General features: G+C 40.6%; 2 protein-coding genes across 2 annotated transcripts in view; both read right to left on the bottom strand.

The window, feature by feature from the left end:
• LOC307266213 (rho guanine nucleotide exchange factor 28-like) overlaps positions 1 to 17,700 on the bottom strand; it is a gene marked incomplete at its 5' end in the record, with an annotated part of 36,723 nt that extends 19,023 nt beyond the window's left edge. Inside the window, 9 exon segments of the mRNA XM_080048188.1 lie at positions 8,084 to 8,153; positions 8,836 to 8,882; positions 10,214 to 10,289; positions 10,630 to 10,831; positions 11,538 to 11,721; positions 13,761 to 13,947; positions 14,168 to 14,277; positions 15,284 to 15,425; positions 17,668 to 17,700. Of these exon segments, the coding sequence (XP_079904314.1) occupies positions 8,084 to 8,153; positions 8,836 to 8,882; positions 10,214 to 10,289; positions 10,630 to 10,831; positions 11,538 to 11,721; positions 13,761 to 13,947; positions 14,168 to 14,277; positions 15,284 to 15,425; positions 17,668 to 17,700 (1,051 nt within the window).
• A 1,503-nt stretch (positions 17,701 to 19,203) lies between these two features.
• On the bottom strand, positions 19,204 to 25,775 carry utp15 (UTP15 small subunit processome component). The gene is made up of 12 exons (XM_080043426.1): positions 25,621 to 25,775; positions 24,733 to 24,848; positions 24,527 to 24,619; positions 24,166 to 24,350; positions 23,476 to 23,654; positions 22,359 to 22,484; positions 21,999 to 22,134; positions 21,222 to 21,306; positions 20,645 to 20,800; positions 20,382 to 20,483; positions 20,013 to 20,146; positions 19,204 to 19,919 (listed from the first exon to the last, which is right to left on the bottom strand). Exons 2-12 carry the CDS (start codon positions 24,820 to 24,822, stop codon positions 19,625 to 19,627), a joined length of 1,581 nt encoding a protein of 526 aa, XP_079899552.1. The 5' UTR covers positions 24,823 to 24,848; positions 25,621 to 25,775; the 3' UTR covers positions 19,204 to 19,624.
• Positions 25,776 to 26,509: the final 734 nt, after the last annotated feature.

Here is a 26,509-nt window from a genome sequence, read left to right as displayed (position 1 = left end):
GAGTGTGGGGGGGGGCAGAAAGAGAAGGGATTTTTTAATATTACATTCGGTTTCCACAGCAACAGCAAATAACTTCTCACAAACACAGGAAATGACATAGGCTTCCTGGTTGCAGTTGCTTGTCATTGTTGTGGACCGTGGGTCTCTGTATGAGAGTGTGTGTGTGTCTGTCTGAATGGCTCTTTGCACACACACGTGAATGGGTGTGCGTGGAGCTGGGAGTAGGCATCTGTAGGCATGTTTCTTCCCCACCCTGCCTTCAATGCAGCGAGTGAGTGGAAAAAGCTCCTGGTGAGCACACAGTAGCATTGAGAGGAACCCCTTCAACACAGTAGAGTCACTGTGAGCAGTCGCCTGGTTTCTGCTGTTAAACAGGGGAAAACACTCCTGCTCTCAAAACACACACACAGCGCTCCCTCTGGGATGTAGCTCTGTACAAAACACAGTCTCTCCACAACACATGATATCTTGGAAAGTATTGCTGGTTAAAAAACAACATAGAGATATGCATAAGCACAAAGAAGCTGAACCTTAATAGCCACAGCTCTCATTACAACAAACCTTTGTTGATACATTTATACTATATAGCTATAACACTAATGTGCTAAAAGTTAAACTCAGTAACATGTCAATGCAAATATAAAGCATTAATACAAATGTCTGTATGTATGTACAGTATGTGTCTATTTGGTGTGTGTGTGTGTGCGTGTATGTGTATGTATCAATCTTAAGGTGTGATTCTTTGTCAACTGCTTTTTTGATAAAAAAAACCTCTATAACTATAAACATTTCTATGAGATCATGTGATATGACCACAATCATGGTATTGATAAAACTAACTTTGTCTTTTTTCTTGGCATCACACTCATTGCCTGTGGCCTGTGTGTTACATGCAACCTCTATAGATATCTGTAAAAGGCTGATTTTGAATGCTGCCAAGATCCCAGTTTTTTTACTTCTATTAGTCTATCATAAGCAGAAGAACGTGTCACCAACCTTGAGATTCGCATTGTATGATTAACTCAAAAGATCTAGAAAGATTTGATCCATTTTAGAGAGAAGCTCTTAAGATCTGACTCTGAGGGACTGACACTAACTTTAAATGGCTGTCAATGAACATTTCAGCATCTAAAACATTTAGGATGCCAAACTCCAACAGAACATGAACAGGACTGAGAAAAATACATCACCAAAACACAAGGGCCTCAACCCCTAACTACTCATGAATGTACCAACTCCCCCAGTGCTCTAGTGGAGCTTCTAAGTAGGTACACAGACATATAATGTTTAAATTCAGCAGCTCACAGGTATAACAGCATTATGCATGTAAAGTGGTAAGAACAGCGAGAAAAATTAGATTTCACAATCTGCGAAACATTCACTGGAAAAAAACAACTTACCAATTTAGCACCGGCTATCAACAGTGCACTACTCATCACACTAATCAGAGGAGGCAGCCTCATTAGCTCAGTTATGATTAGGTTCACCTAATCATAATCAATGACAGTCTCACCTTACACTGGCCAAGCCATGTCAGCATGCCACTGGTGCAAAAACATGTCTTTGGTATCACTCTTTCCAACTTATCTCCTAAAAATAGAAATGAGAAATGTTTAAATGAGTTGTGACCATCCTCTTTATAATAACAAATCCATAGTTTATCCAAAGTTTCCAAGCTGCCAGCACTGCAGAATAGAAGAAAGAGGAGTCCAGCAGTGAATAAATCAGACCAACCATTGGCCGTGCTGCCTGTAGGCAGTGAGTCCAATAAATCTGAGAGGCAACAGGGAGACATTGATGAGGACAACAGATGATCCTCATTCCATCCACATCAAATGTTGAAAAAAAATGACCCGAGAAGTGCAGGATACACACAGCATGACCCACATCACTCCTAAGGCTGAGAAGTGTGTCCAGAACTGCCTTCCTAGAACGTACTGAAAAATACCGTTAAGTTACTACAGCCTGAAATCAGCAGAAAATGTCAAATACATAAACATTGCAACCTGATCTTCTGTTGTTCACATAGCATCTGGATCGGTAAATCCTCTTAGTTCCACATGAAAACATTATGTACCAACCTGAATCCAGGTCCATTATACCTGCACAAAGTCATGTAGACCTTCTACTGTGTAGTACAGGAATAGTTTTAGTCCAACATCATATCCAGACATGGGGGTCAGATCTTGGATGTGGGTCAAACTGCTGTTTGAAAGCAGATACTGTTTCATATAAAGCACACTAAAGGAACCTGACAGACACATTTAATAGTGAAGGTTCTGGGCCAGGTCCAAATGCCACAGCTGGCTGCCACCGGCCCGATCACTCACACACCTCTGACCCATAAACACCGCCTCAGTGAATATTACTGTCAGGGGCTGAGATCTGTGTTTAACATTAGTTAACTGAGGGAATAACAGAGAACCAGGGAGTTCATATTACTAACAAGTTAGAGCCGCACAAAATTAATCTTTTTGCCAGAGAAGCTGTCTTTATCGCTGAGACAGAGATTGCGGTCCACAGGTTGACATTTCAAAGGTTTCGAAGGAATGCAGAGCAGTGTGTGGGGCTATTTGTATAGGCTTTATGCTCACAGAAAGTATATTTTGGAGCGATGTGATATTCAGAGCATGTCCCTGAGCGAGAGCCAACCCTATACAGTAGCGGCGCCTGGAGCAGCGGCAGTGAAGAGAGAAAAAGAGAGAGCTTGAGCTTTGCAGAGACTCAGACAAAGACAGCAGTCACTGCCAGGTTTCCAGACCAGGGCAGTTAAACAGAGAGAATGACCCTTCAACCCATGCACACCCCTGGGAGGGAGAGATCGAGGAAGGCAGGATGGAGAGGGGGGAGGCAGGGGCTGTCACAACGGGCTCTTTCTCAAGGTACACTCTCTTTGGAAGCTGCTGGTGTGCGGAAAGTGGCAAAACAAAAAAGTTCAAGATAAACACGTGGATCATAGCAGTTAATTGTGTAAACACCTAGGCTCGTTTATTATGAGTATAGAATGGATTATTTATCCACGCTGTCCCCTCTCCTATGATGTAAGCCGCTTTTCAAGCACCGCACCAAACAATTGTCACTATGGAGAGAGCTGGAGAGACTTGAGGAGCGGAGTGAAATAACAAGCAGAGTCGAAAAGAATCAAAACAGGGGGTTGTTATTACCTCATAAAAAGGGACGAGGTAATTGTTCCACCTCAGTGTTCGTGGCGGGCCGTTTAAATCATTAAAACAATTGTTCACCAAGATACACAAACCCGCTTTGAGTTATGACACCTGCGGTCAAACATCCCGGTCCAATCATCACATTGTGCGTTCCCGTAGTGTTTACGTTGCAGCGCGTCGGTCGGCCCAAGAGATCCAGGAAGAGGTAAACCCAGAGTGAACAGCGATCAGTCCTCACAGTCAAGAAATAAACGTGTGGTTTCCCGCACACCTGAAATCACATTTCACTTTACAGGTGCATTGTTACAACACACAGCTGTTTTCCTTCAGATTTAGACTTCTGAACATTTCTCAATCCACTTGGAGGCCACACGGTTGGTTTACAAAAGTCTTGACACTGCCAACATTTTCTGCAGCACAGACAGGCAGTGTGCATGAAATTCGCCCAATGTCAATCACAATTAAGAAGCAATAACAGGCATAATCTAGAGGAGATTTATGGTGGAAGATGAGGAAAAGACTGCTGGAGTTGAGCCATGGCACAGACATGGCAGTAACTCGATCTGCCTCTGTGTCTCTCTCGCTCTCTGTTTCTAACTCTCTCTCTCTTCCTAACAAACACACAAAGCCACTTGCACACAAGCAAATAACGTTTTAACCATGCTGGTTTCATTTTACACTATTTTAAGCATTCACTTCAGCTCTCCAGTGACTAATGGTGAAGCAACAAAACTTGCGTGTAAAGTTTGAGCAACAGGATTACCCTCGACTTGGTGAAGTTTCTCATACATGGACAAGCTGTGGAAAACGCTGAACTTCCATGACACTGCAGTGACACATAAACAAAAACAGATTTGACGACAATCAACTGCAGGTGCTTGAGCATTATCAAATAAAAGGAACATATTAAGCATTGGGAATCCCTATTTTTACACTTCCCAAGCAGTCACATGAAGCCACTCAGCGGGTTCATTCATGCACACTGGGCCCATGATGTCCAAAAAGCCCCAAACCCCTCGGTCAGCCTCGAGTGGACATCTGACATTCCCCAACACACTGTCACATATCAGGTTACATCACTGGCAAACATGTAGTTATCTCACCCGTATTGAGTGCCGCAGAGGGGCCTATGAATAAGAATGTGTAATGGGAACAGTCTAATTTTAACTGTATTGTTCCACACACAGTGAACAGTGAGACATGTCTGCCAGGAGGGCATTTTACGGTAATGTCTTCTATTCGCCATCTGTGACATGATGTAGCAGTAAGAAAAAAAAGTGATGTCTCTCTAACCTCTTTATAACTCTTTTCCAAGAATATTTGACTGTGACATTAGACTTTAACAGCTACACATAAATAAACAGCCAGCAGGATGGAAAGTTTCTTCTCTATTAAGATGTCCACAACTATCAATTACAATCCCACTCAGTGTTACCTTTTTTGCCGGTCTTCCTGTGCATCCTCATCTTGGGGAAAGAGGGCCAGGAGTAGTTGAAAGGAGAATCCGAGTCAGAATCCATAATTGTGCCGACTTTGAGAACAACTTCATCCAAACAGCTCGAGGTGTTTGATGAATAAAATGATCACCGCGTCAGTTTAGATCCATTTCTCCAATGAGCTGAACAGACACTGTGGACCGGCTGCAACATTCACTCTCCTTTTTCCAGAGCTCCGCTGTAGAAACACTCTGACACTTCAGGAGTGAGCCAGCATGTTCACCCCCCGGCCACCCCTCCCCCAGAAATCCACCCCCTTCCCCCTCCACAACTTTGCACCAACTGTCCCACAGAGCACGGGACCGAACACTGTCTGCACCTTATTGTCCTTTCTTGAGTGGGTTAGGGTTAGGTTTTTTGCCGTCTTTCTGATTACACTCTCTCAAATCTTTGCCAACATTCGACTGTCCAAATCTTTTCTCTGTACCCCTCAGTCTCTCATCTACCACACACAGAACCACTGAGGGAGAGAGAGAGAGAGGGATCAACACATGCTGACAGGAGCAGGGGGGAGGAGTATATTGACGGCTGGAAAAGAGTGACTGAAGGAGGGAGAGAATCGGTATAGAGGCAAAGTCAAACATAGGAGTGACTTCAGAACCCACAGCCATAGACAAACACAAGGGCAGACGACAGCTTTAGAGAAAGGTGAGCCTCAGACAAGGGGGGGAGAAAATCATTAACCCTGCCAGTTCATGATTGTCTCAGAGAAATGCCAGATGCGCATACTGACTAAAAGGTACAAGCCGTTCAACCAAACATGCCCGGTGCCACGTCTCTAAAGGGACTCCTTCACGATCACTCCATTCTCTCTCTCTCTGTCTCTTTTTCCATATAGTTTAGCATGTCGAAGCCAAGCTACGGGGAAAACAAGGGGTTTGAAGCATTGTGGGGGGCAAACTGCCAGGTCAGCAGCCTCACCATGGAGACAGCAGTGAGAGCCGCTGCTGTTCTTCTGTGTCGTTTCATTCTTTTTTTTCTCCTCTTTTTTTTCCTCTTGCCAACTTGCACAGTATACAGTGCTCTGTTTGGAACAGCAAGTAAAATACAAGTACGTTTGGCTAGAGGTGGTAAAAAGTGAGATATTGGGTTTAAGAGACACATAGATAAATCAAGACAATGACACTCTGGAAAGGGGCCCAACATTGGTTTATAAATGCACATAAATGACGGAATGTAGGCAGAATAAATCGAAGTGGTTTCTCTGTGTGTGTGTGTGTGTGTGTGTGTGTGTGTGTGTGTGTGTGTGTGTGTGTGTGTGTGTGTGTGTGTGTGTGTGTGTGTGTGTGTGTGTGTGTGTGTGTGTGCATGGGGAGGGGTTATGGAGGGTGTTGGCACTGAACTGGTGAACATTAATGCTGTCTTTGTGGGGTCTGTGCAAGGTATAATCCTTTTTTCCGTTCTCCAATTAGATCCCTCAGCTGGGGTCGGAGACTCTTGTTAGCGTATCCATATCATAAATCCCTCTCTCTTGCTCATGCTCTTTACCCCCACATTACACACACAGAAACACAAACACACACACACAGAAACACAAACACACACACACACACACACACACACACACAAACACACCATTCTCACACTCCTCTACTCTCCTCTCCCTAGGGATCTCAACAAGCTGCTAGAAAAAAAAAAGAATTCAGCAAAGCCCCTGGCAACCCCCATTCAGCCCAAAACAACCCTTTTTTTCTCCACTTCCCCATACCCCTTGCCCCCTTCAGAGCGCACTTCCCCACTGCAGTCTCCATCTCAAACACACAAGTGCATACAAACACTGACAACACACACACGCAAACACACACATCAACCCCCTTCATTTCTTCAGCTATGGAGACCGGGGCTTGTCAGGATGAAGTGGCCTTTACTGTTTGTTCACTAAACTCACATTAAAATGCTGACCTGGGAGGATGTGACCCGGGGGACATGGGTGCATGAGTCCCTCTGTTTGTGTGCGTATGTAGGTATTTGGGGGAAAGTGTGTGTTTGGGTGGGGTATTTGAATGTTGGGGGCATTAGGAGGGCAGAGTGGGGGAACGAAGAGGGAGGCAGAAGGATGATGGGGAGAGAGAAACTCTTTCTTTATAAAAATGTGAATAATATATTTAATTATACCTGCATTGTAAAACTTGTACAAGCGGCTATGGCCATACATTACAGTCCTGCCAATGGGAGTTACAGTAATTGGAATTGGAGAGAGGAAAGACTTGACATCAAGAAGTCAGGGCGAACATGACAGCTACGTTCGAAATTCCTCATCTGTTGCTGAAGCTCTGGGTACAGAAGTTGTGTCTGTCCATATGATGACGCATTAGCTCAAGTCAAGCGGACATGTCGTATGGGATAAAAACAGACAGGAATCCCGCTATGTGCTTCACTTCTTTGTTTAGAAAATGTTTTTAACCTGCAGGTCTATCGTGACGCCTGACAGCTTAGGAATGTCTAATGAGGAATTTAAATTCCTTAGAGGGTCAAATAAGCACTGTATTCCCGGAAGATTTACATGCATAAAACCTGACTCATTTGCAGTCTGAGCTATTTTTTAGTCAGGATAACAGGATACGACCAGTTTTATTCGTCTGAACCACATACAACGTTTAAAGGGATCGATCGAGGTCACAGGCAGGAAGTCTTCAAAGAAAGTCCTGCACCAGCCACCAAAACACACACACACACACACACACAGTATAAAATGCATAAACCATACAGCATGGAAAACGACACCAGCCACAAGAAGTTAAGATTGCAGATGTCCACTGCCAAGTGTCATAAAGCCTGAAGCCTCAGCTCTTAACCACAGCATTCTTACACCGAGGCATCAGTCTGCTCTGCAGCGATACAAGCCAATTATTAACCCGCAGGATGTTTCAACTCAAACCCTTCTCTACCCATCCTAAAGCACATCAACCTTCTGCCACCTCGTTAGGATTCATTCCTCTTCCCCTGTCACTGCTTGTGGGAATAGGATGACTCAGAATGGTTCTCTACATGTTGGATTAAAAAGGTGCCAAGATTACTGTAAACACAGGGTGATGATACTCCAAAAACTCCATGTAGAGAGAGAGGGGGGGACTAGGGAGGTCAAGCCAATGGGCTGAAATGTGATCCCATAGAGTCCACAGGGATAGTAGACAGCCCAGTTGAGGATTAGAGTTGAGTTCCAAATTCTGTTCAGGAAAGGAAATGTTTCCTGCAGTTGGACTCATTTACTGATTTGAAGCGACTTGGATAACTTCCAATGAACATAACACCAACTAAAAACAACAGTGATCAATTTCACTGTGCGCAAAACAGGATCCACAGCTGAGGCGCCGCAAGCTCCACAATGTAAAGCCACATCTAAAAACAAGGCCTGCAGTGCTGAGAGAGCAATCTTGCTTGGAAGGAAAGTTTAAAAAGACTCTAAAAAATAAAATAGTTTACCGGAGTCAGACTGTGATGGGTCGTCTTCGTCCTCCTTGTTCAGGCAAAACATCAGCGGCTCCTGGTAGTCCTGAGTGAACAAACGGGGAACCGTTCATCAAATAGCACACACACATTTCCACAGTCAGGCTCTCGTCAGGCTACAAGCAAAGCGGAAAAAAAACTAGTGGAACTAAGTATAAAAACACAAGTGTTTGGTGAGTGCCTGGGTGTGCGACAGATGATCGACTAGGTAACCATCTGCATCACATAAAACAGGTTCTATTGGATGGCCAGAATCATGTGCACACGCCACACCTCTCAGAACATGAAATACACACTTGACCCGTTCACAAAGCCAGCTATTCAGTGGCGTGCGCAAGGTGCCAACTCCGACACCTTAACAATAAGAGTGAAACAATGTGGAGCATTGAGCGGCTGTCAGTGCCTTGTTCCAGCCAAAGCCACACTTTACCACCGGCTGATGCAGATGTTTGTGGAGATTAAATGGAGCTTTGAGAGTTTTATAATATGGAATTATATAACCAGGATTCTTTAAGTGACACCTGTCATTGCAATAAATGTTCTGGAAGAACAGGTAACTAACTCATGGTCATATTTGGCTCCTCTCGTCAAACAAAGCTGTGCAAACCTATGGTGCAAACACATTTGCAGTATGAGTAAAACATATTATTGTTGTATTTTAGTCCACAGCTCTGTTTATATGGATTGTGATCAGAAAATATATTGCTGTGCTTGCATGGAATACTCACATTTTCTTCTACAGCAGAGTTCCCTCCATTGACATCAGAATGCAACTCTGAAAGAAGAGAAAAACGTACTGAGACTAGACTTCCACTAGACTTCAAAAGAGGCTTGAGTAAGCACAGATGTGTGTCACTTTTTAATGGTGTACTTTATGCAATGTAACATCTAATTTTTCGTTTATTTTCATTACCTGGGGATATCTTTACCGTGTGGCCTTAATCTCCTCTCTTTTTGTTTAACTACCGTGTACGTCCCAGATCAAAGAACACAGTGTATGAATGCTTACCAGAAACAAGGCAGCGACATGCAGAAATGAGTGCTTGGGTGGTTTGATATGAGGCCTGGGGTCACATTTAAATATCAAGGCAGGAAATGAAGCAGATGGAAGTGGCAGCAGCAACCCACAAAGGATGTATGGGTTGGGAGAGAAAGTCAAGAGGGACAAGAGATACATGATGAAGAGGAGGAAGAAGAAAATCCAGAGGCAAAAGGCTGAGGAAAGAGAATATGTATAATAATAATTATAGGGAAACCCCTAAACAACAAGCTTATTTTGACAAAGGTCTTTCTGTGCCTCAGCGTGACACTGTTAAACACATTCACTGGAGTCTGATACAGTGATGCCAGCTGGCCCTGATGTTGCTCCACAGCAAGAGGGAGAGAAACAGAAACAGAGGATGACGGGAAGCAAACTTGTAAAAGAGACTGTGACCTTTCGAATTTTCTCCTGGTAACGAACTGGATTTTTTTTGTTTTTTTTTTACATTTTTAATCGCTCGTCTTAACATTTTGATTAATTATTTATCTGGAAACAGTTTATTTTGTATAAAATTCCCAGAGCTTAAGGTGACATCTCCGAATTGCATGTTGTGTCTAAACCGTTCGGAAAAACAAAAGATATAAAAGCAGAGGAAAGCAGAAAACACATTTTATAATATTTTGCATTGGAGCTGGTTAACATGACTTGAGCAATGAATCAGTTATCAATATTCTTGGTGATTAATTCTCTGTCAGTCAACTTCTTTATAAATGAAATTATTAAACTAATTACAGCGGTATTATACAATTTTTTTTTGGAAACTATTATATTGGAATGATTCATACTATTCAAACATGACTTAGATGTTTGCTTCCTTGAAATTGCATGACCTTCTTTCCCATTTACTGCAGTATGTTTACAACAGCCCGATTACTGCATTTGAGTTTTGCAATACCTAAAACCCCCACAGGAGGGCAGTAGATGTCTATCAGTATTTAAGTCGGATTCAAGCCACTGTATCCAGCCTCATAAAGCACAAGAGAGAAGAGTTGAAACTGGATGGTTTAGTTTAGCCAGGTCTCTCACACCACACTAGATAGACAGGTTATTAGGGGGCATGGTACCGTTCTCAGTAGGATCATCCACCAGTTCTTCCTTTCCTATGATGATCTCTGCACGTTCCCTCCTTAATGCTCTGATCTGTGGGAGGGAAGGAAATGTAGGTAAGTATGAGGAGGCAGTAAACTCAATTATAAAGATTGTGGACAGACAGACTGATTAGCTTTGTATTAAATATATATTAATTTAAATTGCCCAATTTTCCACTGGCTTTAATTTGATCGTACTTTCAGGTACATTTGCAGTTAAGAATTGCTCGTGCGCAAGGTCCTCCAAAAAGAAAAAGCCAGAACATTATGCCTGATAATATCAACAGCAAGTGTATTTGCAAGTCTGATTATAATTGAAAGTGCTTTTTTGTCTTAACCCAGCATTACATACATTCACGACTTACTAATAAACACTGATAACTCAAACGCACCTCTCTGAGAAAGCCTTCATCTTTGAGGCGGTCTCTGAGCAGCAGTATATCCGCGTGCCGGCTCTCCTCGGAGCTCCACCTCAGGTTCTGTCTGACGGTCAGAGTCAGGTTCCCCGTGTCGTGACAGAACCTCAGCAAGCGGGACCGGTCTGCCCACACCTGGGACAGCCCGGCTGGGGGCGTGGCTAGAGGGTTGGGTGGGCTGCAGCACAACAGGTGGGTTAGGATGATAGCAACAACAACAAAAATAACATTAAGGTGGATTTCATTAGAGAATACTACTTTCAATCAGTAAAATATGGTTAATACTTCCTTCCAAGCAATTAAAATAAATAAACAAATAAATAAGTAGTACTGTCACTCAGTGCAGATGGTGGTCTTCTTGTTTTTCAGGCTAAGTGAACAGGCGTATAAAAGGTGAGCTAAAAGATTTATGGACCCAGATTGAGCACAAAACATTCCTGAGTTTGACAGGTAATTCAAACAGGTGTTTAGCATTTCATCTGGTCATAAAATGTTCCTCAAACAGTATATTGTAGTGTTGGTACAGGGAAATCTAAAGAATGTGAATAATGTGGAGCAATAGCTGGGTGGTGGTAGTTAGCAGAAAAGCAAGAGGGTTCTTGACAGTGGACAAGTCCAGGGTGTACCCCTCCTCTCGCCCAAAGTCAGCTGGGATTGGCTGCAGCCTCCACGCAAACCTCTAAGAAGGATAAGCAAGCGCATCTAATGAATGCATGGGGAAATACCTAGTGTAAAACTTGGTAATTTTTTACATTTGAAGGAAAGCTTTCCCTGTTTGTTGGGGTTGTGTGGGAAATGTTGTGAAAGACCATGTTACAGCAAAACAGTGATTTATTTGTCTTTTCTCTCCCTGCAGTGCCCTGTTGGAGCTGATACATTCTTACTGTGTGAGCAGTTCTAGGAGCTCTGAGTTGCCGGCTGCTTGTGCTAGGTGCAGTGGCGTGACCCCGTCTTGGTTTGGCATAGACACGGCCATCAGACCCCCCGGCTGACAGAGCAGCAGCTCTGCCAGATGATACAGACCCCACCGCACAGCCAGGTGGAGGGGAGACTCCCTTACATTGTGCTCTGGAGGCAAGGGAAGAAACATAGGACGATAAAATAGCAACACATAACTCTACAGAGATATACATATTGCACTGAGATCCACTGAAGACAGTGAGATGAGAAACGCTAAGCCATTGGCAGAATGTGTGAAAAATAGGAGGAAACTAACTGGTTGAAAAAATCTCATCTTGATAACCACCTCCCCATGATAATTAACCCAAATGTCAATGATTGATTTGGTCTCTTCACCAGATCCCTCTGCTCCACTGACCCACTTAAAGGAAATAAAAAAGCTTTTCAAAGTAAGCTTGGAAATGTAATTTTGTATTTTTGAAGATTCTTATGTTAAAAGAAGTATCAAAAGAAGAAGAGAAAGAGAAAGTCAGAGCATTCCAAACAGGGGAAAAAAGGAAAATTAGCTCATCATTAAGGTAACTCCCACTGGATAAAGAAAATTATAGAAGCACCTTAACATGCTGCACAATTCAAGATCCTGAAGTCTCTACCAATTTAGTGACACCTATTGTATTTCTGTATTGATGTTACTGTTGATAAAATATGTCTCAACAGTACGTGTCTTTTGGTAAAACAACTGCTCCTGTCTGTTAATGCAGTTTCCTTGTGTTTTTCATCAAGATTTTTGTGACTTAAACCCCATAATATTGCAGCATCTGTGACTGATTTACCAGCCATTCAGACGTAACTGCAGAATTGAGTCACATTAACTTTAATAACAATAAACATAACATAAGGAGTGTACTGCAGCTTTTCATCATTTCGTAATTTACTTTTAGAAGAGATTCATTGTAAATCATAATCAAATTGGGATTCATTTACAGTAAACAAACCCATGTTTACTTTATATATATCTAAAAGGCTCAACGTCGGTTCTCAAAAATGCAGTTATTCTTTTTGACCAAGAATATTCTGTATCCAAATCCCCTCAGGGTTTTGGATCCAGAATATTATCAAGCTCCAAAGAAGTATCTTGATTGTGGGATAGCATGCGGATTAGTTCAGTTTTTCCAGTGCCTTTAAAAAAAATTAAGAATACACTATAACAAATGCTAACCACCGATATCACATACAGCATCAGCAATAGAGTGATGTCATGAGCAGTGTTATCAAATAAGCTATAGACATTTAGAAGGAGACGGTGCTATGAAACAGACTGCCATAACTATATTAACGGTAAATCTAGTTTCTATTTATGTAGGTGGCCCATACACAAACACTCAGATCACACAGGCAGATGGTGGCATCTAGTATACAGTACATGGTGGTCAGCACACATATTATTAGACACAGACACAGACACACGCACGCACGCACACACGCAGGCAGGCAGACACGCACGCACGCGCGCGCGCACACGCACGCGCGCACACACACACACACACACACACACACACACACACACACACACACACACACACACACACACACACACACACACACACACACACACACACACACACACACACACACACACACATTTATTGGGCTCTGCCTAGGGCTACTTCCAGATGGAACGGCTCTATTAACCACATTACATGCTGCTTAATTGGCTTTGATGAATTCCACAGAAGCACACATGTGACCATGTTCACTTCCGATTTCAGCCTAGTAAGCACGGAAAATGGGAATGACGGCAAGGGAGAAGGTGGGTGGAGAGGAGCCGAGTTGAACAGTTCACCTTCCCTGAAAGCACTGGCTCCAATTTTCCAGCGTGATGCTGAGAGATGACGTTATGAAAAAATCTGTCAACCATATCTGTGCTCACAAGACCTCAAGATGTTTTGTTCATGAGCTGAGATTTAAATGATAAAATATAGTCAATCCTTCAAAACTGTGTCTGTCTTTAAACTAAATTACCCCCCAAACCATTCCTTAACCTTCCTTGTCTGTCAATTTACACTGTAAAGTTTCATTTATTTAAATATTATCCATCTAATGTGTACAGTTTTAAATCTTTATGAATTTAAATATTCAATGTGCTTTGGAACAACAAATCGGTGCAGGAATGCCCATTCATCAACACAAGATTATCCTGCTCTCACCGTTTCCACTGTGGCTCCCCAGTACATTCCAGGTCTGGGGGATATCCAGGTTTGCCATGGCCAGGGCCACGCGATGATCCATAGCCCAGCGAGAGCTCTCCTGGCCCAGATTGAAGAGGCTGCTCAGCTCCTTGTGAGACGTGGAGCTCAGACAATGACCGTTTATCACCAGGTGCTCTGCCAGATCCTAAGAGCAAAGCACTCATGAATAAGATACAATCTGTGATAACTGCTCTGTAAAAATAAAAAACTTTTTTCACTTAATATTATACTTATAGTCAAGGTAAAAGAGCATTTATTTAAGCATGAACATTCTGTGTATAAGGATATGGTTGAATGTTTATTTTACCACTAGGAAGCACAAACATGCATCCAATGTTAAGAGTGCTATTTGCTATCTTCCCTACCTGAGCATCATCTTGGACGTACTCCAACGAAGCTCCGCCCACCCAGGTGAGGGTTGTGGTTTGGGAGCACAGGTATGCCTGCACAGAGACCACTTCAGCCAGGTTATGTCCTGAAAGAGAGAGAGACAACATAGACTTCACTCAGACATATTTGTAGATAATGTACAATATTTACATTTATTTATTCCATTCTACTGCCTACATTTTTCAATAGTTTTTTTTCTCTCTTCATCAGTTGTTGCGTATTTGCATTGTATATTGAGTATGTGTTGTTTTTGCTTTGCATTTGTTTGACTTAACATCATTGCAAATGAGGGTCACCCCTCAATTGATCTCTTGAGTATAAATAAAGGTTAAATTAAAAAATTAAATACATTTAAAGAAAATTTCAAAAAGAATATAGGCTATATATAGTATGAGATCAAAGTTTATTTCACTTCAAATTGAGGCACTGTCTCTAGTCACTTGTATCTTGTTAAAGACTGTGACATTTGAAAAAAAAATTATGGAGTATATACAGTAACATGCTAAATATACGAAACCCTAAATGCCAACAGCCTATTGTGCCTTAGAAATGTCAGAGCGTGATAAAAAACTTTCAGATTTTCATTTTGTATGCTGATAATGGGCTTTTTTTATTTTTTTTTATGGAGAGGGAGATCTGGTTGTAATAGTCCAGCTATTGTAGATAATGCGCAAGCCCACAGACTGCCTGTTGCCTGTGTCAACCTAGACAGAGGCTCAGTAATGTTGACATATTGTTTATGGAGCCGCTTCCCTCCTGAGAGGAAGCTGATAAGATTCTGTACCCTTCCAGACCTCAAGTCACATACAGTGTGTGTGTATGTGTGTGTGTGTGTGTGTGTGTGTGTGTGTGTGTGTGTGTGTGTGTGTGTGTGTGTGTGTGTGTGTGTGTGTGTGTCTGTGTGTGTGTGTGTGTGTGTGTGTGTCTGTGTGTGCGTGGGGGGAGTAGAACATTAGGGACTGTCAAAATGTACGGTTCAGTGTCAGAATTTTTATTTTATTTTTTATAATTCCCTCCCTTTTAGATTTTTTTCTTTCCAAAATACATACAGTAACACACCAATGCAATACACATAATACACATGCACATACCAGGCACGATAAAGCAGAGCATGACATCACTCTGAGCCCTGGTGACATGGACCAGTCTGGATCCTTCCAAAACAACATAGACCTCTGCATCCTCTGGCACCGAGTCTAAACCCTCCAGCAATGCAAATACCTTGGCCTGGCCCTGAGGTAAAGAAAAACATATGAGGGGTTGACAGGGAGAATCAAGAAGAAAGATGCTACTGAGTAAAACATATCTTTATTCATATAGAAAGAGGCTCAATTTAAGACTATTGTAAAGCTGTGTTCTGCATTTCTGAAAAGCACATCAAATCCCTTGACAGCATTCCTCTTGAGGGTCCAATAAAAACTTCCCTCCCAATAAAAACAGGAATGTATAGGGGTCTACTGTAAAGTCCTGTCCTGATCCCGACAGGCCCGGACCCTTTAGACCTGATCTGAGGCGGGAACAAAGGTGAAATAGGGCAGAACAGTCAGACCTCTGACAGTCTGATTGATAGCCTTTAAGAAAAGTTGCGCAGGTCAGAGGTGGGTGTGGCAACATGTTGTAAATCCTCACATAAGAGCCCACAGTTGTTGTTCAAGTTCTAGGCCACTGAATTTTCAAGAGCTGGGGATAGTTACATTTTCATTTTTATTAACGTGGCCTAGGTTGGGATACCAGAACCAAACTTATTTTCTATTCTTTATTTTTTATAAAAAGAGAGAAAATACTCAAATGTTTGTGTATAATTATAATAACGATACTGACAGAAATCTATTGGTCCACCTACGGTGGCCTTAATAGGGCCAGACAGCAATACAGCCATAAAAAAACACTGTGTGGGTTATTCTGGGAAACCTTTCAAATGACTGACTGAGGCATTAGTAGACGAGACAGGTTGAGGGAAAGAAAGGACAGCAAAAATGTAAATTATAAGGCTTAATTTGAAATGCAATGGGCATAGCGTTGGATGGTAAAGGGTGTTTTTAAGTAGACTTTCTAGCCTTGCATCACCTCAACAGCTGACCTAATTTTGCAGACTATAAAACCGAGAGGCTTTTCTCTTCACTGCTTTCGCTGGTTCAGATAGAGATCCCGCCTCCATGTCTCTCCCAGTCTCACATGATGATCCTACCTTCAGGTTCCCTTAAACATTTAGCAACAATCCCTTATCATCTATTCTCTGAAAGAGAGAACATCCGATTTACCACAAATCATATAATGTCTACACAGCTTCTCCTGTTCCACAAGTTGACCACTAATGATGTTGTGGCCACTAGATGAAATACTGGACAAACAGTATCAGTGGGGACTACCTCAGGCAAAGGAAGAATGGAAAAGAACAGACTCTGAAGCTAGAAACAATTGATGCAGCATGAAGTGATATGATGTGTGCCTGACCAGCAATATGCTACCATTTGCTTTGTTCTCCACCTTGGAAAAGATACACTCAAGAACTATTAGACGGATTGCCATTCTTTTAATGATCCTCTATTTATTTTATTTAGTGCCAGTAGAAGGCTGACATATGTGGTTTTGAGTGAAATATCTCAACATCAATTGGATGAATTGCCACGAAAATTGTTAAGGACATGTGTGACTGCCTGAGTTGTTGTTGCATGCATTGGTAACCTTTAAGGGACCTTGAGTAAAATGATAGAAACAGCATTCAAAACATGTCAAATCAGAAAGGAGTCAGTTGACAGAATGCAGCGTGACCGATGTATGACCCTTTTGATCTGCAGAAAAGCATTAGTTCTGTTCATTATTGTTTGTGTACAATGTTAAAATCCCAAACTGAAACCAATAACAAAAATATTTGACAGCAGTCCTGCCCTGTTTGACTACAGCTTAACCTTCCAATGCTGAGTAAGTAAAATACAAATAAAAATCATGAATGATGAATGAATCACAGAGTTACTTAGTTACTAGTTAAATACACAAATGCCAGGCTTGCATTGTCACTGTTGTGCTGATGGATACGTTTCTTATTCTTCTATCAAAGAAACTATGATTAAATACTCAAATAATCCAACAGCAAAACATTGTACTATTTCATTCACATACAGTTTCTGTTTGATCAAAGTCAAAAGTCTGTCATAATGGCACAATCATTGACCCAAGTGTCAAATCTGAAGTTGTTTTTATACAGAACTTTATTTAAATTAACTTTAGTGAACTGAATGAAATGCACAGAAACCAGTTGTATACTTTCAGATAAGACTTTTGAGGCATTTACCTAAAAACCTTGGTTTGGCCACGAGGACAAAACCTCTGCCACAGACCTTTGGTTTTTATAAATGAGGCTGCGGATCCCTCACTACATTCCTAACTCAATTTGCAGAGATTTCCCAGAGTAGCAACTAACTCTTGAGATTAACTGGAGACTAGCTGGTCTCAAACTTGACTGCAGTATACTCACATACAGAGGCACTCTCCTCCTGCTCAGCTCCATCTGTGCACCAACTGCAGCCAAAGACAGACATTAAACAGACATTTGTGAGAGCAAAATTAAAAATTAAAAAACCTGGGTCAGTAAGTATGTGTAGCCATGTGACTCCTCACTACCTCCTTGGTTATTTTGTCTGCTCCTCTGATCCCAAAGAGATTATCAAACCTTCTCTGAGCCAATAAAAGTGTTTCTGATTTGACAGGATCATCTTTTGATCTCAAGTACATGAGTAATGAATTTAATGATACAATTTTACCTTGGTGTGTAGAGACAGCAACAGAACACCAAATATGCCCAAATATAATATGCATGCTCTGTAGCCTATTCCTGTGTGTGTGTGTGTGTGTGTGTGTGTGTGTGTGTGTGTGTGTGTGTGTGTGTGTGTGTGTGTGTGTGTGTGTGTGTGAGAGAGAGAGAGAGAAAGTAGGACATCGATTAAGTTCAATTGCTGCCGAGTTCTGATCTGTTCTTTATCAGTGGCCACTTCCTAAAGCGAACACAACAGCAGGGTCTTAACCATTTTCAAGAAATTGCTTCCTGTGCAATCACATTATCTTTCGCATTTTACAATCTATAATGATATAGAATTATACTGAACAAATATTACAGTGAGAAAAGGCAAAGCAAGATTGGTAGCTAGCTTCATGAAAGAGGAGTGGGGATATGAATATGAAAGACAACACTGGATATTAATGAGCAGATTCTACAAAAACATTAGCTTTAAAAACAAGTGCTTTTAAAAAATATATAAAATTGAATTTCAATCACTTCAAATTTGACCTATTTAACAGAATAAATTTGTAGCATTTAATAACGTTAGGCTATACTTTACAATTCGAACAGGTGTGACATATTAGCAAACAAACGGTCGCAGATAGGAAACAGACACATAAAGTCGACAGCTAGTTGAAAAGGGGTTCACGTTGTGTTGAGGTAATTTCCTACCTTCGCAGGAGCTCAAACTCCGCCACGGGACACGTGACAGTGCGTTTAAAATGTAGCAAAGACAGCACCTAACTCGGACTCATCCTCCTGCTGCTAATTCAAGTGTCAGCGTCAAAGCTACAAGTTGAGAAATGGCGCTCGTGAAGCTGCTGCTTCCAGTCTGAGCTGCAGCCTCCACTGACACAGCAGCAGCAGCATCCTCCTCCCTGTCACTTGCCCTCGGTATACCGTCTGTTCTAATGGAAATTCCTTCTCACATGTGAAAATTAGCCGTTTCTTTGAGGTTACAGCGACCTCTAATGGACTCAACGGCAAAGAGAGATAATCCACACTTGTTGAAATCTGTATGATCAGTGGAAATTGGAGTCAGCGATTCTGGAGAATGCTTGTTGTCAAAATCAGTGAATAACTTGTAACAATCGACTGACCTGTGTATGCACTGGAAAAAAATATTGTGTAAATACACAGCCTAGGGCTAAGCTCTGTAAACTAGTGTGTATTTACACTTGATTTTTTTTTCCAGACTATTTTTCAAACACAATTATTATGATTCGGTTTCAATATTACAAAGATTTATTTTTATCTGCTTATAAAACATTTGTCAATGCCAAATATTAAGAAAATACAAAGCAGACAGTCACGTGGAATTTATGCAAACAGACAAGCACAAAAACGTTCACTTACATACCAATTGAAAGTGTAATTATAGGACTTCCAATAAAAACACCTTCACAAACACACACAGGCTAATCATACGGTAAATGCATGGTCTCTTTGTTGCCGGTTGTGTTTTCAGTCACACCAGAGAGAGACCTTGAGTTTCTCAGTCTCTTAAAAACCTGTAACAAATGTTTCTGTTTGTTGAAGCCTATCATTGTTGTCACGCCAGGAAATGTGTGTCTGATGTTTCGAAAAAGGAGTTTTAGAGTTGTTAAAAGGCACTCTAACCCAGTCTAAAGCGGGGGTTGTCCCCCTACAAGCCTCAGGTGGCCTGGAGCTGTGGTCTACTGGCTTCCCCCTGTGTCAGGCCATTGGACCTGCTGGCTCCAGAGCATGGCACCTCCTTCCTAGGGAGGGAGGAGGCGAACATTGTGTCCAACATGCCCAGCACCTCCAGGAGTTCCTGCTGGTAGTCTATCTCCCTCTCCACCAGGTCCTGTAGACGCAGCAGCTGTCTGTCCACCACCGGTGACTGGCCCACCACAGACCGATAGATGTCCAGGAGCATCTCGGCCGTCGGTACAAGGACGGGAGCAAACCTGTGGTCAACCAAGTTCCTGGAGAAGAAATGGTAAAGGAGTTTTGAGTATTCATGTGGCAAAAGGCTCCTTCGATGTACAAATGTAGATAAGTCTTTATCTGCGTCCTACCCTATGAGGAAGTTGAGCAACTGAGAGAGTCCCTGTTCGTCGCGTCCTGCCAAAGCGTTCTTCAACGTTCCTCTTCGATCCAGCTCCTTCATAACAGCGACGGTGATCTCTGGCTTTCTCGTCCTTGTCCATGACTATTAGTTCAAATGAATACACTGGTATATTAATACAACTAAAATCAAACTGACATCTTTTTAGAAATGCTTGTTTTTGCATTAGGGATGCTATTCATCCTGCCATTTCACTTAGTACAACTTAGCAACAGGAAAGTATTAGTGCTACTGTGTTACATAGCAAATTGAACAACTTTAAAACTAAAAAGGAACCTCAAACATTTGAAAAACTTTTATAAATATGTGAAATGTATACCTCAAGGGCTGTATCCAGAGCTTTCGATACATTAAATTTCTTCAGCTGCTTGTCGTATTTGGCCAAATGCAGTCTCACAGGCTTACTGACAAGATAATCATCCTGGAAAAAGAAGGAGAAGGAAAAAAATGATTAACAATGGGGAGAGGGAAAATAAAGCAAACAGTCTCATAAGCCTTATATAACAACTCATTGACAATAAAAGTCGTAAGACTCATTATCTCATTCACTCATTAGACTTCAGTTAATCCATGTCATTTTACCTGTTTAGGGACGTAATTCTTCCCCTTGACAAAAGGACGATATGATGGCCTTCGCCTCTGTTGGCCAGAGCTTTCCTTGGACTCTTCAGGGCTTTTCCTGTGTTTGATACTCAGGATACTGTTGGTCATACCCACGACAATGGACTCATCATCCGGCTAAGGAAAACACATTCATAGTGTTACTGTCAGGAATTAATATCTCTTTTGTGTACAGTGGTTCACTTTGATGACACATCAAACACTTGGAAACAACTCTCAAGAGTGTACACCAGTTTACAGGTTGTCAGAATACTTGAGATCATCAGGAATTTCAGTCGATGGATCACTCAAGGAATCATCATTCAACACAGGAACTCCAGAAGACAATCAGCTAGTCAGGAGCCGCTTTGCTTTGTTACAGACCATAATCAGCTAATTAAGCAATTTCCTGTATTGGGTTGGTATAAATATATATAATATATATATTCTTTTCTTCACATATTTGAACCTCACTATATATATATACTTGATTCAACTTATAACGTGAAAAACGAATAATAAAAAAGGAGAATAAAAAGGGTTAAATATAATTACTTACAGCCAAAGCCACACTGAGGATGGAGGCAGCGTAGTCAAAGTTGTGGACTACTTTATAGTTTGTTGTGTTGTACACCTTCACATGTCTGAAAGACAAAACAGAATCTCCGCATTAGATCAGTTCATGTATAAGAAGAAAAAAAAACACACACACACACCACACACTTGGAAACAACTTTCAAGAGTGTACACCAGTTAACAGGTTGTCAGAATACTTGAGATCATCAGGAATTTCAGTCGATGGATCACTCAAGGAATCATCATTCAACACAGGAAAGCCAGAAGACACAACCAGCTAGTCAAGAGCGGCCTGTGCCCCTCAAGAGGACATCAGCTTACAATGATGGGACAGTGGTCTGAAATGGGTTTTTAAGTTTTAAATCGGGGATAATTAAACTATATAGTATATGCCTATACCACCCTATGCAGTGAGTGGACATGTTGAACCTCAAATTGTATTATGCACAGGGAATTATGTTTCTGCTAAATAAAATTGTCACTTTTTATTGCTTTATGTAAATATATAATATGTACATAATTTCCATTAGTATGCTATAACAGGCCTAAAATATTTTTTTGATGATCGATTTTTGAATAATTTGAAATCATAAAGTGAGTGAGAAAAATTGAAAGGACATGTAGTAAAGTTTAGAGCTGTCCCCGACCTAGTTGAATCTGATTGATTTGTCAATTCTTGCCGATAGTCGACCGATCGTCAAATGTTTTTTTTCCCCTGCTCATAGATCTGCATAGCCTGTACATACACCTGTCCCCGTACCTGTCCAGAGAAGCAGACAGCAGTCTCTGTCCATTGCTGCTGAGACACACACTGGTGACAGTTTTGTGGTGGTTCTTCAATGACACCAGAGGCTGGCCTCCTTTTAGCAGATCCCACACTTTCATATAGCGTCCCCCTAAAGGGTGAGGGAGAGAAAGCTTTTAATGTCCTGGATAAACATCAGCAGTTTTAATAAAGTATAATGAAATGTGTACAAGTTGAAGTACTGGTGCAGATATTTGCAGAGAGGCAAATAAAAGTTTAACTTGTGTATCATAGCCCAGGCCTTCCAATTTTTTGATTTATCAGACACATTTTCTGGGTGAGTCGGGCAAAATTGATGATTCCGTAGCTTTCTACCTGCAGAGACAAGGAGCCCCTCAGAAGGATAGAGAAGCAGGCTCTCCACTGGCTGGCCGTGGTCCATGGTCATCACACTCTTATCCACTCTGGCATCAAAGAGTTTCAGTGTGTGGTCATAAGATCCTAGGAGGAAAAAAAAAACATGAATTGTTAGTGACACAATTTTTTTCATGTTGGTCCTCCTTATATCTGGAGTGGCAGACTAACAACTGGAGAGCAGCATTTATAGCAGGATTACAACCGATTCTGCATATTAATTATTAAATTATTTTAGGTAAAAAGTTACAGTGTGTGTAATGATTCAAAATTTGACTTTTCTATCTTCTTTTCCTTGTTATCTTTTTAAGAAGAAATTAGTTATAGTAAAAAAAGGGAAAAGAAAATCAAGAAAAAGAAGAAAATATGATCTTAATACACCATAAATCATTTAGGAAATAAAAAATATCAGTCAAAAGCCAAATGTTGGTGGATTTTAAATGTCACTGTCAAAACATAAAGAGAGGCCTCTGGAATTTACAATTTCTTCTGCTGCGGCAGACATGCAGCCTGTAAAAGTACAGAAGTTCACTTTTATATCACATCAAACACTTTGAAACAACTTTCAAGAGTGTACACCAGTTAACAGGTTGTCAGAATACTTGAGATCATCAGGAATTTCAGTCGATGGATCACTCAAGGAATCATCATTCAACACAGGAACTCTAGAAGACACAATCAGCTAGGAACGGTGTGCTGTGTTTTTGGAATATTGAAACTATATTGTACATGAATATTCCAACCTATGCAGTGTGTAGACATGTTGAACCTCAAATTGTATTATGCACAGGGAATTAAAATTGTCACTTTGTATTACAATATGTAAATATAACTATGTACATTAGTATGCTTTAAAAAGGAACAAAATAGTTTTTCTGATGATTGATTTTTGATTGAATTATTTTGAAATCATAAAATGTGTGAGGAAAAGACATAAAGTAAAGTATAGAGCTGTCCCCGACTAAGAATTGACCTAGTTGAATCTGATTTGTCAGTTCTTGCCTATAGTCGACCGGTCGTCAAATCATTTTCTTTTTTTAAATCAACACCATTTGAAAAGTTATTACTTCCATCTCACCAGTAATAAATAGATCTCTGTTGAGTTTGCTTGTGACGCCACAGCGGATGTAATCTGTGTGTTCTTGGTAGGTGTTGAGCTCAGTGGAGTTTGGGATGTCCCAAAGTCGACACGTGTAATCGTCTGACCCTGTGAGGATCTGGTAGCGGTCTGACGTGAAGTCTGTTACATGTACGGCCCTGAGCAGAAATAAAAGAACAGAAGTTTACTTTTATGACACATCACACACTTGGAAACAACTTTCAAGAGCGTTGACAAGTTGTCAGAATACTTGAGATCATCAGGAATTTCAGTCGATGGATCACTCAAGGAATCATCATCCAACACAAAAACTTAAGAAGAGCTTATCAGGAGCCACCTGTGTCCCTGAACAGGACATCTGCTTACAATGATGGGACAAAGGACTGAAATGTATTTTTTGGTTTTAAAATTATGTTTGTGCTAAATAAAATTGACACTTTTTATTGCTTAATGCAAATATAGCATACATGTACAGAACCCCCATTAGTATAAAAAAGGCACAATATATTTTTATATAGATAGATTTTTTTATCTGCATTGATTCCATTATGTTAATTACTTTGAAATTGTAAAAACCTAACTTTTCCAACATAACCTCTTTAGGTGCTGCCAAAATGTTGACATGAAGCCTATTTAGTAACACTGTCCCACACGAGGTGGGATACCTACTTTGTGTGCCCTTTGAACATCCTGAGTGCCACCTTGCCACTGACATCAAACAGCCGGACAACCGAGTCCTCACATCCTGCCACGAGCAGCTGGCCATCTGATCTGAACCTAGCACAGTACGCAGTGTCCTTAAAGCGTGTAAATGTCTTCACAGGCTCCTGGGAGAATGGGCCGTAAACATGGATCTGTAGAGAAAACAGTGTTAGAATGACAAGAAATCTCAAACTAATGCTGCATAACTCAATACTTGAATATTCAGAGGACAGACTGAAGCCGGACTTATTTTATGAGGTGAGCACTGACTAATTGTGAGAGAAAAAAACACAACCAAGCTTAATGTATGCAAGAGAGGCCAACTTACCCTTGTGAAAGCTGTCACAGCAAAGTTATGTGGCGCCACTGGGGAGAAGTCTATGCTCGTGATTGCACCAAATTCTTTTATTTGGACCGGAGCCTGTGATAGGAGAAACAGAGATATATTTTTAAGACTGAGAAAAACAAAATTAAGGATGAGCTTTTTTTTGCCCACGTTAATATTGAGACCCACTGTACGCAGGAGAGACTCACCTTGTAGTTTTTCCAGTAAAGTGTGTCTTGCGTGACTTTCTCTCCAAGTTTAGGATAGACTTGGATTTTCGTAGGTTTAAACGAAGCCATTTCTGTGTCGATTACGAAATACTCTTCTGTAAGTGGTAAGATACAGAAAAGACGAACATTAACATTTAGTAAGACACTTGAGACTAATGATTGTTTACGGTTTAAACCCTCACCGATCTCCTGCCAGCTGACTAATGGCTTAAAAAAGTACCAACCAACTGAAATGAATCAATCTTAGTGAGGTTTATAAAGTCTAGAAAGACACCAAATATGTCACAATGATGCACACTTCATCGATAATACTTTAATTCGATGGATTGGTACAGCCAGGAAAACAGAGCTCGAGAGTGTATTCATTATTTCCCTCAGTGAAAACACGGTACAGCTACAAGGATACACTGTTGTTTTTTAGAACATTAAACTTTGATATGGTGAAATAAACGCACTTAACTACATATAAATGAGTTAGGAGCTCAAACAATGTTATATTGATTCACAAGAGCAAGATAGAAGAAGGCTTTAGATTTCCAGACATGAAATTAATGTCAACATAGTTCACGTGTTACCAAACAGCATCCAGACCCACCAAACTAGGCAATTTATGAAGGCTAAGCTAACGAGTTCACTATTTTGAAACAGTAAATTTCTCCACCGAGGTTTACAGCTGTGCAATAACAAAATGTCTACGTCTAGACTTTTCTAATAACTCCAGTTACACGTAATGTTACAGGGTTTTAAAATAGGCATATTAAGCAGATACTGGAGCCAACGTGTTCAGCACATACAGCAGGCGAGTTAGCACACTTCGCTAATAGCAGGCTAGCATTTTCTACCAAACTGAACTTTGATTATTCTCACCTTTCAGCGAAAAGTTCCAGGAGTGCAAACTTGGTTTTTTAAGTATGTTGTGTTAAAATGACATGAAACTGATTATAGTTGTGCTAGAAAGCCAAAGGTTTCTCATTTTAAAGAGTTATCACGTTGCCTCTCGGGGCAGTGGAGGACGCCATGATTACAAACGTGACAACTTCCGTTATGGAAGGCATATCTTTATTGTTCACTGAAAGCATGAACAATTTATACTTTCACTTCAAACCTCAAACACAAGTTTTAATTTGATGAATTTATAAAACGGTACTGATGGTGGAGCTAGTACTGTAAATTATTTATACACCAGAGTCGAGTTAGCCTTCTTATTGTAGCTTTTCAAATTCAAATAGAACAGAAGTTGAGTGGTTGTTAAGAAATTTATAGAGTTGCTTCTGGTCGATATCGATTATTTTCTCTTCATAACGTCACTACTTTTTTAAATACATTTTTATAAAGAAGTATTCTTTTTCCGTAATTTATTCGAGTTCAAGAACCTGAAAAAAAAATAAGATATAAGTCATGTCCAATTAAAAGCACAAATAATAATACAATTCCTTAAAATTATATAATAATAATAATAATAATAATAATAATAATAATAATAATAATAATAATAATAATAATAATAATAATAATAATAACTTTATTTATTTTGCACATATTCACAACAAGGTTTACAAAGTGGTTTACAGGAATCATACAGGTGTAATCATAAAAACAATATGCTTGAAGCACTATATTATTAAATAAGAAAACAATTAAGTGAATAAAAGGAAAAAATAAATATAAAAGAAACATTTTAAATAATATATTGGTCACACCAATTTAGAGCACATACTATATTTGAAAATACAAAAATATTTAAATTATTTTGAAA

This window comes from Ammodytes marinus (assembly GCF_949987685.1).
Source record: "Ammodytes marinus genome assembly, chromosome: 2".
Taxonomy (NCBI): domain Eukaryota; kingdom Metazoa; phylum Chordata; class Actinopteri; order Uranoscopiformes; family Ammodytidae; genus Ammodytes; species Ammodytes marinus.
This window is presented reverse-complemented; position numbering and strand designations above follow the sequence as displayed.

What these genes read in the sequence shown, in the direction of transcription:
- utp15 (XM_080043426.1), bottom strand. Translation starts at nt 24,822, where the DNA reads ATGGCTTCGTTTAAACCTACGAAAATCCAAGTCTATCCTAAACTTGGA. An exon ending in TTTACTGGAAAAACTACAAG is followed by an intron (nt 24,620 to 24,732) that starts GTGAGTCTCTCC and finishes CTCCTATCACAG; the next exon opens with GCTCCGGTCCAAATAAAAGA. An exon ending in CTGTCTGCTTCTCTGGACAG is followed by an intron (nt 21,307 to 21,998) that starts GTACGGGGACAG and finishes TTTGTCTTTCAG; the next exon opens with ACATGTGAAGGTGTACAACA.